The 12,590-nt window shown below is 58.4% G+C and overlaps 1 protein-coding gene across 1 annotated transcript in view; it reads left to right on the forward strand.

Moving 5' to 3' along the window:
- Positions 1–8,538: 8,538 nt before the first annotated feature.
- GPT (glutamic--pyruvic transaminase) overlaps positions 8,539–12,590 on the forward strand; it is a 31,169-nt gene continuing 27,117 nt past the window's right edge. Inside the window, exon 1 of the mRNA XM_071419137.1 lies at positions 8,539–8,742. Within this exon, the coding sequence (XP_071275238.1) occupies positions 8,539–8,742 (204 nt within the window). The remainder of the gene's footprint in view (positions 8,743–12,590) is intronic.

A 12,590-nucleotide genomic window follows, 5' to 3' on the forward strand; every position in this document is an offset into this window, starting at 1 on the left:
ATTTTGGGGTTTTTGGGGTTTTTGGGGTTTTTTAAATGGGAAATGGCCCCAAAATTGGGTTGGGGATGGGAGACCCCAAAAGTCATATTTGAGGTGGGGGGGACGGGACAGGGACCCCAAAATTGGATTTGGGGTTTTGGGATCCCCCAAATCCTACAGGGAACCCCAAATCCACATTTGGGATTTTGGGAACCCCTAAATCCTACAGGGAAGTTTTAGGATCCCCTAAATTCACATTTGGGGTTTTGGGATCCTCTAAATTCTATAGGGAAGATTTGGGGTCCCCAGATCCATATTTGGGGTTTTGGGATCCCCTAAATCCTACAGGGAAATTTTGGGATCCCCTAAATTCACATTTGGGGTTTTCGGATCCTCTAAATCCTATAGGGAAGATTTGGGATCCCCTAAATCCACGTTGGGGTTTTGGGGTCCCCTAAATCCACATTTGGGCTTTGGAAACCCCTAAATCCTACAGGGAAGTTTTAGGATCCCCCAAATCCTATATGGGGTTTTAGGAACCCCTAAATCCATATTTGGCGTTTTGGGGTCCCCTAAATCCTACAGGGAAGTTTTAGGATCCCCTAAATCCACATTTGGGGTTTTTAGGACCCCCCAAATTCCACATTTGGGGGTTTGGGATCCCAAATCCACATTTGGGGTTTTGGGGTGCCCTAAATCCTACAGGGACGTTTTGGGAACCCCTAAATCCACATTTGGGGTTTGGGAACCCCTAAACCCTATAGGAAAGTTTTAGGATCCCCCAAATCCTATATGGGGTTTTTAGGACCCCCCAAATTCCACATTTGGGGTTTTGGGATCCCAAATCCACATTTGGGGCTTTTGGGGTCGCAGCAGCGGTGTCGGCGTGGTTTGGTTATTTTGGGGTTTTTGGGGTTTTGGGGGTTTTGTTATTTTGGGGTTTTTGGGGTTTTTGGGGTTTTGTTATTTTGGGGTTTTTGGTTTTTTGGGGTTTTTGGGGTTTTAAAATGGGAAATGGCCCCAAAATTGGGTTGGGGATGGGAGACCCCAAAAGTCACATTTGGGGTGCGGGGGCCAGGGGGGGATGGGACAGGGACCCCAAAATTGGATTTGGGGTGCCCTAAATCCGCATTTGGGGTTTTGGGAAACCCTAAATCCTACAGGGAAGTTTTAGGATCCCCTAAATTCACATTTGGGGTTTTGGGAACCCCCAGATCCATATTTGGGTAATTGGGATCCCAAATCCACATTTGGGCTTTTTGGAGTTTTGGGGGTTTTTTAAAATGGGAAATGGCCCCAAAATGGTGTTGGGGGACCCCGAAGTGTGGGGTGGGGATGGGAGACCCCAAAAGTCACATTTGGGGTGTGGGGGACGGGACAGGGACCCCAAAATTGGATTTGGGGTTTTGGGGATCCCCTAAATCCTATAGGGAAGATTGGGGATCCCCCAAATCCACATTTGGGGTTTTGGGATGCCCAAAATCCTACAGGGAAATTTTGGGGATCCCAAATCCACATTTGTGGTTTTGGGATCCCAAATCCCACACTGGGAATTTTTGGGACCCCCCAAAACCTCATTTGGGGTTTTGGGATCCCCCAAATCCTACAGAGAAGTTTTGGGGACCCCCAAATTCATATTTGGGGTCTTGGGGACCCCTAAATCCCACTGGGAACTTTTAGGGACCCCAAATCCCACAGGAAACATTTTAGGACCCCCCAAATCCTTTTTTGGGGGATTTTAGGATCCCCCCCAAACCCCACTGGGAACTTTTAGGATCCCCCCCCCCCCAACCCCAAAATAAAAACCCCAAATCCCTTTTAGGAACCCCCCAAAAACCACAAATCCACCCCTAAAATTTGGGGGTTTTTGGGGTTTTTTGGGGGTTTTTTTGGGGCTTTTTTTAGGTTTTTTTTGGTTTTGGGGTGGCCCTTTATGGGGGCGGGGCACCCCCAAAATCCCAAATTCAACCCTAAAATTTGGGGGGTTTTGGGGGGTTTTTGTGGGGCTTTTTGGGGGTTTTTTGGGGTTTTTTGGGGTTTGTTTTTTTTGGCTTTTTTAGGGTTTTTTTGTTTTTGGGGTGGCCCTTTATGGGGGCGGGGCACCCCCAAAATCCCAAATCCACCCCTAAAATTTGGGGGGGTTTTGGAGTTTTTTGGGGGTTTTTTTGGGTTTTTTGGGGGGTTTTTGGGGTTTTTTGGGGGTTTTGGGGGGTTTTTTGGGAGATTTTTTGGGGGTTTTTTTGGGCTTTTTTTGGGTGTTTTTTGTTTTTGGGGTGGCCCTTTATGGGGGCGGGGCACCCCAAAATCCCAAATCCTCCCCTCCCCCCCCGGTCCCGATCCTATTTCGGGCCGCGGCAGCTGCAGGGAAAGGTCAGAGCTCGTGGGGTGACCCCAAAAAAGCCCCAAAAAACCCAAAAAAACCCCAAAAAACCCCAAAAAAGCCCCGGGAAAGGGGGCGGTTATAGGGGAAGGGGCGGGGCCTTTTTGGGGTTTTTTTGGGGTTTTTTTGGGGTGCTGGAAGGGGCTGATAAGGGGCGGGGGTTGGGAAAGGGTGGGGCGGCCCTAAAAGGGGCCCGGGGAGAATTTGGGGGATCCTAAAAGGGGAATTTGGGGGATCCTAAATGGGGAATTTGGGGGAGAATTTGGGGGATCCTAAATGGGGAATTTGGGGGATCCTAAATGGGGAAATTTGGGGGAATTTGGGGGATCCTAAATGGAGAATTTGGGGAAATTTGGGGGGATCCTAAATGGGGGAATTTGGGGGAAATGAGGTTTGGGGTTTTGTCGTTTTAGGGGATCCTAAATGGGGAATTTGGGGGATCCTAAATGGGGAATTTGGGGGATCCTAAATGGGGAATTTGGGGATCCTAAATGGGGAATTTGGGGTGGAAATGGGGAATTTGGGGGATCCTAAATGTGGAATTTGGGGAAATTTGGGGGATCCTAAATGGGGAATTTGGGGTGGAAATGGGGAAATTTGGGGGATCCTAAAAGGGGAATTTGGGGGAATTTGGGGGATCCTAAATGGGGGAATTTGGGGGGGAAATGGGGAATTTGGGGGATCCTAAATGGGGAAATTGGGGGATCCTAAATAGGGAAATTGGGGGGAAATGGGGAATTTGGGGGATCCTAAATGGGGAATTTGGGGGGGAAATGGGGGAATTTGGGGGGATCCTAAATGGGGAATTTGGGGGATCTTAAATGGGGAAATTGGGGGGAATTTGGAGGATCCTAAATGGGGAATTTGGGGGGATCCTAAATGGGGAATTTGGGGGGAAATGGGGAAATTTGGGGGGAATTTGGGGGATCCTAAATGGGGAAATTGGGGGATCCTAAATGGGGAATTGGGGAAATTGGGGGATCCTAAATGGGGAATTTGGGGTGGAAATGTGGAATTTGGGGGAATTTGGGGGATCCTAAATGGGGAATTTGGGGGATCCTAAATGGGGAATTTGGGGTGGAAATGGGGGAATTTGGGGGGATCCTAAATGGGGAATTTGGGGGGAATTTGGGGGGTCCTAAATGGGGAATTTGGGGGGGAAATGGGGAAATTTGGGGGGATCTAAATGGGGAATTTGGGGGAATTTGGGGATCCTAAATGGGGAATTTGGGGTGGAAATGGGGAATTTGGGGGATCCTAAAAGGGGAATTTGGGGGATCCTAAATGGGGAATTTGGGGGGGAAATGGGGGAATTTGGGGGGGATCCTAAATGGGGAATTTGGGGGGAATTTGGGGGATCCTAAATGGGGAATTTGGGGGATCCTAAATGGGGAATTTGGGGGAATTTGGGGGATCCTAAATGGGGAATTTGGGGGGAATTTGGGGGATCCTAAATGGGGAATTTGGGGGATCCTAAATGGGGAATTTGGGGGAATTTGGGGGATCCTAAATGGGGGAATTTGGGAGATCCTAAAAGGGGAATTTGGGGGGGAAATGGGGGAATTTGGGGGATCCTAAATGGGGGAAAATGGGGGAATTTGGGGGATCCTAAATGGGGAATTTGGGGGGATCCTAAATGGGGAATTTGGGGGAATTTGGGGGATCCTAAATGGGGAAATTTGGGAGATCCTAAAAGGGGAATTTGGGGGGGAAATGGGGGAATTTGGGGGATCCTAAATGGGGGAAAATGGGGGAATTTGGGGGATCCTAAATGGGGAATTTGGGGGGATCCTAAATGGGGAATTTGGGGGGGAAATGGGGAATTTGGGGGAATTTGGGGGATCCTAAATGGGGGAATTTAGGGTGGAAATGGGGGAATTTGGGGGATCCTAAAAGGGGAATTTGGGGGGAAAATGGGGGAATTTGGGGGGTCCTAAATGGGGAATTTGGAGGGGAAATGGGGGAATTTGGGGGATCCTAAAAGGGGAATTTGGGCGAATTTGGGGGGTCCTAAATGGGGAATTTGGGGGAGAAATTGGGGGATCCTAAATGGGGAATTTGGGGTGGAAATTGGGGGATCCTAAATGGGGAATTTGGGGGGAATTTGGGGGATCCTAAATTGGGAATTTGGGGGATCCTAAATGGGGAATTTGGGGGAATTTGGGGAATCCTAAATGGGGAATTTGGGGGAATTTGGGGGGTCCTAAATGGAGAATTTGGGGGATCCTAAAAGGGGAATTTGGGGGGGAAATGGGGAAATTTGGGGGATCCTAAATAGGGAAATTGGGGGATCCTAAATAGGGAAATTGGGGGGGAAATGGGGAATTTGGGGGATCCTAAATGGGGAATTTGGGGTGGAAATGGGGGAATTTGGGGGATCCTAAATGGGGAATTTGGGGTGGAAATGGGGGAATTTGGGGGATCCTAAATAGGGGAATTTGGGGAAAATGGGGTTTGGGGTTTTCTCGATTTGGGGGATCCTAAATGGGGAATTTGGGGGGGAAATTGGGTTTGGGGTTTTGTCATTTTAGGGGATCCTAAATGAGGAATTTACAGGAAAATTTATGGGGTTTGGGGTTTTCTCATTTTGGGGGGAAAATGGGGTTTGGGGGATCCTAAATGGGGGAATTTGGGAGATCCTAAATCGGGGAATTTGGGGAAAATGGGGTTTGGGGTTTTCTCATTTTGGGGGATCCTAAATGGGGAATTTTGGGGGAAAATGGGATTTATCGGGTCCCAAATGGGGTGGGGTCTATGAGGTCCCTTAATTTTGGGGGGGGTCTGTAGGGACCCCCAATTATGGGGTCCATAGGATCCCTAAATTTGGGGGTGGTCTATGGGGTCCCCTAATTTTGGGGGGGGTCTATGGGGTCCCCTAATTTTGGGGGGGGTCTATGGGGTCCCTAATTTTGGGGGTGGTCTATAGGGTCCCCTAATTTTGGGGGTTCTGTGGGGTCCCCTAAATTTGGGGGGTCTCTATGGGGTCCCTGATTTTTTGGTTTTGTGGAATCCCGAATTTTGGGGTTCGCTTTGGGGTCCCCCATTGGATCCCAAACGGGCGAATCCATCCGGACCCCCCAAAAAAGGGGGTGGGGAGCGCGGTTCCCCCCCCCCCCGCCCCCCCGCCGCATTTTGGACTCTCCCGGCCACGCCCCCTTCGCCCTCATCCAATCAGCTCCGAGTGGGGCGTGGCATCCCCTGATTGACAGCTGGCGGGGGGGCGTGGCCAGCGCGGGCGCGGCGGTTGGAGCCGCTGGGGGGCGATGTGAGCGGGGAATTGGGGACAATTGGGGACAATTTGGGGACATTGGGGACCGGGGGGGGGGGGGGGTCTGGGGTCCCCAAATTCCCGCATCCCCCCCCCCCCCTCGCCACCCTCGTGTCCCCAACCCGGGCGGTGGCGCTGGCCCGGTGCCACCCCCGTGCCACTGTCACCAGTGCCCGGTGCCCGTTGTCACCTGTGCCACCCCCGTGCCCGGTGCCACCCCCGTCCCACTGTCACCAGTGCCCGGTGCCCGTTGTCACCTGTGTCACCCCCGTGCCCGGTGCCACCCCTGTCCCGCTGTCACCAGTGCCCGGTGCCCGTTGTCACCAGTGCCACCCCCGTGCCAGTTGTCCCCTTCCTGGTGCCACCCCCTGTCCCGCTGTCCCCTGCCCCGTGCCACCACCTGTCCCACTGTCCCCGGTGCCACCCCCATTCCCTGTGCCCGTTGTCACCAGTGCCACCCCCTGTCCCGCTGTCCCCTGCCCGGTGCCCGTTGTCACCTGTGCCACCCCCGTGCCAGTTGTCCCCTTCTCGGTGCCACCCCCTGTCCCACTGTCACCAGTGCCACCCCTTTCCCAGTGTCCCCAGTGCCACCCCCGTGCCCTGTGCCCGTTGTCACCAGTGCCACCCCCGTGCCAGTTGTCCCCTACCCGGTGCCACCCCCTGTCCCACTGTCACCAGTGCCACCCCTTTCCCAGTGTCCCCCATGCCACCACCGTGCCCTGTGCCCGTTGTCGCCGGTGCCACCCCTTTCCCAGTGTCCCGGTGCCACCCCCGTGCCCTCTGTCCCCGCTGCCACGTGCCCATTGCCGGTGCCACCCCTGTCCCCGTGCCCTCTGTCCCCGCTGTCCCCGCTGTCCCCGCTGTCCCCGCTGCCACGTGCCCATTGCCGGTGCCACCCCCGCTCACGGTGTCCCTGTCCCGGTGCCACCCCTGTCCCTGTGTCCCTGTCCCTGTGTCCCTGTCCCGGTGTCCCTGTCCCTGTGTCCCTGTGTCCCTGTGTCCCGGTGCCACCCCTGTCCCTGTCCCTGCTGTGCCACTCCTGTCCCTGTGTCCCTGTCCCTGTGTCCCTGTCCCTGTCCCTGTGTCCCTGTCCCTGTCCCGGTGCCACCCCTGTCCCTGCTGTGCCACGTGCCCGGTCCCAGTGTCCCCTTCCCGGTGCCAGCCCCGTTCCCGGTGTCCCCATCCCGGTGTCCCCATCCCCGTGTCCCCATCCCCGTGTCCCCATCCCGGTGTCCCCGGTGCTGGTGCCAGTCCAGTTCCCAATGTCCCATCCCTGTTTGTCCCCATCCCGGTGTCCCCTCCCCGTGCCAGCTGTCCCTGGTGCCAGTCCCGTTCCCGGTGTCCCATTCCCGGTGCCAGTCCCGTTCCCAGTGTCCCCATTCCCGGTGTCCCCATTCCCAGTGTCCCTTCCCTGTGCCAGCTCCGTGCCACCTGTCCCCGGTGCCGGTGCCAGTCCCATCCCTGTTTGTCCCATCCCTGTTTGTCCCCATTCCCGTGTCCCTTTCCCTGTGCCATCCCCGTGCCCGGTCCCGGTGCCATCTGTCCCTGGTGCTGGTGCCGGTGCCACCCCCGTTCCCGGTGTCCCCTTCCCTGTTTGTCCCCGTTCCCGGTGTCCCCTTCCCGGTGCCACCTCATTCCAGCTGTCCCCAGCCCCGTTCCCGGTGTCCCCATCCCTGCTTGTCCCCATTCCGGTGTCCCCGTCCTGGTGTCCCCTTCCCTGTGCCGTGCCCGGTGCCGGTGCCACTCCCATTCCCTGTGTCCCGTTCCCGGTGTCCCCATCCCTGTTTGTCCCCGTTCCCCGGTGCCGGTGCCACTCCCGTTCCCGGTGTCCCCATCCCGGTGTCCCATTCCCGGCACCCCCTTCCCTGTTTGTCCCCATTCCCGGTGTCCCATTCCCGGCGTCCCCATCCCTGTTTGTCCCCGTTCCCCGGTGCCACTCCCGTTCCCGGTGTCCCATTCCCGGCACCCCCTTCCCTGTTTGTCCCCATTCCCTGTTTGTCCCCATTCCCTGTTTGTCCCCATTCCGTGTCCCTTCCCCGTTTGTCCCCGCTCCGCTGCTGTCCCCGCTGTCCCCGCTGTCCCCGCTGTCCCCCCCCCGGCACCCATTGCCCCCGGTGCCCGTTGCCCCGTGCCCATTGCCCCCGGTGCCCGTTGCCGCCCCGGGCCGGTTGCCGCTCGCTGTCCCGTGCGCGGTCCCGCCCCGGTGCCCGTTGCCCTTTGCCCGTTGCCGTTGCCGCCCGTTGCCGTCGCTGCCCCGGCCCAGGGAGCGCCCGGGGGGAACTTTCGGGGTTACCGGGGGCGGCCCCGGGGGAGCCGGGGCGGTGTCGCCCCCATCCCGTCCCTCCCCGTTGTCCCGGGGGCGCTGTCGCGATTGTCCCGGGTTGTCCCGGTCCCTCCCCGATTGTCCCGGCTTGTCCCGGTCCCTCGCCGTTGTCCCGGGAGCGCTGTCGCGATTGTCCCGGGTTGTTCCGATCCCTCCCCATTGCCCCGGGAGCGCTGTCGCGATTGTCCCGCTGTCCCCCACTCCCTCCCCGTTGTCCCGGGGGCGGTGTCGCGATTGTCCCGGCTTGTCCCGGTCCCTCCCCGATTATCGCGCTGTCCCCCGGACCTCCCCGTTGCCCCGGGGGCGGTGTCGCGATTGTCCCGCTGTCCCCCGGTCCCTCCCCGATTATCCCGGGCTGTCCCCCGGTCCCTCCCCGATTGTCCCGGGTTGTCCCGCTCCCTCCCCGTTGCCCCGGGGGCGGTGTCGCGATTGTCCCGGGTTGTCCTGGTCCCTCCCCGATTGTCCCGGTTTGTCCCGGTCCCTCCCCGCTGCCCCGGGGGCGGTGTCGCGATTATCCCGAGTTGTCCCGGTCCCTCCCCGCTGTCCCGGGGGCGGTGTCGCGGCTGTCCCGCGGTGTCGCCGGGGGTGATGCGGGCGCTGAGGGCGCTGCGGCCCCGCAGGCTCCTGGCGATGGCGGCGGCGGCGGCGGCGGCGGCCGCGGGGTCGGCGGGGGCGCGGCGGGGCCCGGTGCTGACCCCCGAGTCCATGAACCCCGCGGTTCGGCGCGTGGAGTACGCGGTGCGCGGCCCCATCGTCATCCGCGCCATGGAGATCGAGCAGGAGCTGCGCAAGGTACCGGGACTAAAAGGAAAAAACTGCCCAGAAGTACCCAAAAATTACCCGGGATAAAAACCCGAGCGGGGCAAAAACCCGAGCGGGGCAAAAACTCGAGCGGAGAGGGGCAGAACCCGAGGGGAGAGGGGCAAAACCCGAGCGGGGCAAAACCGGAGCGGGCTGGGGCAAAACCCGAGGGGAGAGGGGGAAAAGCCGAGGGGAGAGGGGCAAAACCCGAGCGGGGCAAAGCCCGAGCAGGGCAAAACCCGAGCGAAGAGGGGCAAAAGCCGAGGGGGCAAAATCCGAGCAGAGCGGGGCAAAACCCGAGCGGAGAGGGGCAGAACCCGAGGGGAGCGGGGGCAAAACCCGAGCGGGGCAAAAACTCGAGCGGGCTGGGGCAAAAGCCGAGGGGAGAGGGGCAAACCCGAGCGGAGAGGGGCAAAACCCGAGCGGAGAAAAACCCGAGCGGAGCGGGGCAAAACCCGAGCGGAACGGGGCAAAACCCGAGCGGGCTGCGGCAAAACCCGAGCGGAGAGGGGCAAAACCCGGAGCGGAGAGGGGCAAAACCCGAGGGGAGAGGGGCAAACCCGAGCGGAGAGGGGCAAAACCCGAGCGGAGAAAAACCCGAGCGGAGAGGGGCAAAAACCGAGGGGAGAGGGGCAAAACCTGAGCGGAGAGGGGCAGAACCCGAGCGGGCTGCGGCAAAACCCGAGCGGAGAGGGGCAAAAACCGAGCGGAGAGGGGCAAAAACCGAGCGGGGCAAAACCCGAGCAGGGCGGGACAAGGCGGGGGGGAAATGGGGCCGGAGCCCGGGGAACGGGAGCGAGCGGAGCGGGAAAAGGGGACAGGGGAGCGGGAAATGCCCCAAAAACCGGGAAATGCCCCCAAAAACCAGGACAGGGGAGCGGGAAATGCCCCCAAAAACCGGGAAATGCCCCAAAAACCGGGACAGGGGAGCGGGAAATGCCCCCAAAAACCGGGACACTCAGTCCTAGACCGGGAAATGTCCCCAAGAACCGGGACACTCAGTCCTGGAGCGGGAAATGCCCCCAAAAACCGGGACAGCCCGTGCTGGACCAGGAAATGTCCCCAAGAACGGGGGCAGCCAGTCCGGGACCGGGAGATCCCGCCCCTAAACCGGGATAACCCCCCCGGAACCGGGATAATCCCCCCAGAACCGGGATATCCCGACCCCAAACCGGGATAACCCCACTGGACCGGGATATCCAGACCCCAAACCGGGATAACCCCCCAAAACCGGGATATCCCACCCAGAACCGGGATATCCCGACCCCAAACCGGGATAACCCCCCCAGAACCGGGATATCCCACCCAGAACCGGGATAACCCCCCCAAAACCGGGATAACCCCCCCTAAAACCGGGATAACCCCCCCGGAACCGGGATAAGCCCCCTAAAACCGGGATAACCCCACTGGACCGGGATAACCCCCCCAAAACCGGGATAACCCCCCCTAAAACCGGGATAACCCCCCAAAAACCGGGATAACCCCACTGGACCGGGATATCCCACCCAAAACCGGGATAACCCCCCTAAAACCGGGATAACCCCCCCGGAACCGGGATAAGCCCCCCAAAACCGGGATAACCCCACTGGACCGGGATAACCCCCCAGAACCGGGATAACCCCCCAGAACCGGGATAATCCCCCCAGAACCGGGATAAACCCCCCAGAACCGGGATAACCCCCCTAAAACCGGGATAACCCCCCCAGAACCGGGATAACCCCCCCTAAAACCGGGATATCCCGACCCCAAACCGGGATAACCCCCCCAGAACCGGGACCTCCTTCCCAAACCCGGGAATTCTCCCCAAAATGGAGAAAATTCCCCAAAATCGGGACCCCCCAACCCCAAATTCGGGACCCTCCCAAACCCCAAAATCGGGATCCTCAAAAATCCCAAAATCGGGACCCCCCCAACCCAAAATCGGGATCCCCCCAAAATCGGGACCCGCCAACCCCAAAATTGGGACCCCCACAAATGCCAAAATCGGGACCCCCCAAATTCGGGACCCCCCAACCCCAAAATCGGGACCCCACCCCAAATTCGGGAGCCCCGACCCCAAATCGGGACCTCCCAAAATCGGGACCCACCCCCCAAAATCGGGATCCCTCAAACCCCAAAATCGGGATCCCCCTTAAACCCCAAATTCGGGACCCCCCCAAAATCGGGATCTTCCAACCCCAAATTGGGACCCCCCAAATTCGGGACCCTCCAACCCCAAAATCGGGACCCTCCCAAAATCGGGACCCACCCCCCAAAATCGGGACCCTCCCAAACCCCAAAATCGGGACCCCCCAAATTCGGGACCCTCCAAACCCCAAAATCGGGACCCCCCTCCCTCCCCAAAATCGGGACCCCCCAAACCCCAAAATCGGGACCCCCAAAAATCCCAAAATCGGGACCCCCCAAACCCCAAAATCAGGACCCCCCAAATTCGGGACCCCCCCCCCCAAACCCCAAATTCGGGACCCCCCAATCCCGGGTTTCCCTCCCTGCCCCCGCCCCCGCCAAATGGGGCACCCCAAACTTGGCCCCTCCCGCCCCAAAAATGGGGGGTCCACCCCCAAAAAATGGAATTAAATCCCCCCCCCAAAATGGAGTTTTCCCTCAAAAAATGGGATTTTATCCCCCCCCAAAAATGGAGTTTTCCCCCCAAAAAATGGGATTATATCCCAAAAAATGAATTTTTTCCTCCCAAAAAAAGGAATTTTTCCCCCCAAAAATGGGATTTTGTCCCCAAAATAGGAATTTCCCCCCCCCCAAAAAAGATTTTTTTTCCCCCCCAAAAAAGGGAATTTTTATCCCCCCAAAAATGGGATCTTTTTTCCCTTCAAAAATGGAGTTTTTTCCCCAAAAAATGGGATTTTTTTTCCCAAAAAATGGAATTTTTCCCCCAAAAAAAGGGGTTTTATGCCCCCCCCAAAAAAAGGAATTTTTTCCCCCCCAAAAAGAAGTATTTTCCCGCCAAAAAACGTTTGTTACCCTCAGGGCACCCCCAAAATCCCGGGACCCCCCTAAACCAGGGTGTCCCCACCCCCCCCCGTGTCCCCCAATGTCCCCCCAGTGTCCCCCAGTGTCCCCCAATGTCCCCCAATGTCCCCCAGTGTCCCCTCAATGTCCCCTCAGTGTCCCCCAATGTCCCCCCAGTGTCCCCTCAGTGTCCCCCAATGTCCCCTCAATGTCCCCTCAGTGTCCCCTCAGTGTCCCCTCAATGTCCCCTCAATGTCCCCTCAATGTCCCCCAATGTCCCCCAATGTCCCCTCAATGTCCCCTCAGTGTTCCCCAGTGTCCCCTCAGTGTCCCCCAATGTCCCCTCAGTGTCCCCTCAGTGTCCCCTCAATGTCCCCTCAGTGTCCCCTCAGTGTCCCCTCAATGTCCCCTCAATGTCCCCTCAATGTCCCCCAATGTCCCCCAATGTCCCCTCAATGTCCTCTCAGTGTCCCCCAGTGTCCCCCAATGTCCCCTCTGTGTCCCCTCCCCCGATGACACTGGGCGGTGCCGGGGTCAGCTGGGGACACCGCGGGTGACACGGGTGACACTGCAGGTGACACGGGTGACACGGGTGACACTGCGGGTGACACTGCAGGTGACACTGCGGGTGACGCAATCGGGGCAGAGTCCGCGGTGGCCAAAGTCCGGCCCGAGCGGGGGTGGGGACATCGCTGCCGCCCTGCCCCGTGTCCCCAATGTCCCCAATGTCCCCAGTGTCCCCAATGTCCCCAATGTCCCCAGTGTCCCCAATGTCCCCGAGGCCGCGGCCACTCCCAGGACAGGGGACATTACGGGGGTGGTGGCGCCACCGCCCTGGCGGTGACAGCGGGGGTGGCCCTGTGTGGGGACAG

The sequence above is a fragment of the Agelaius tricolor genome, unplaced genomic scaffold (assembly GCF_023055355.1).
Source record: "Agelaius tricolor isolate 1412-34295 unplaced genomic scaffold, bAgeTri1.0.p SCAF_100, whole genome shotgun sequence".
Lineage (NCBI taxonomy): Eukaryota > Metazoa > Chordata > Aves > Passeriformes > Icteridae > Agelaius > Agelaius tricolor.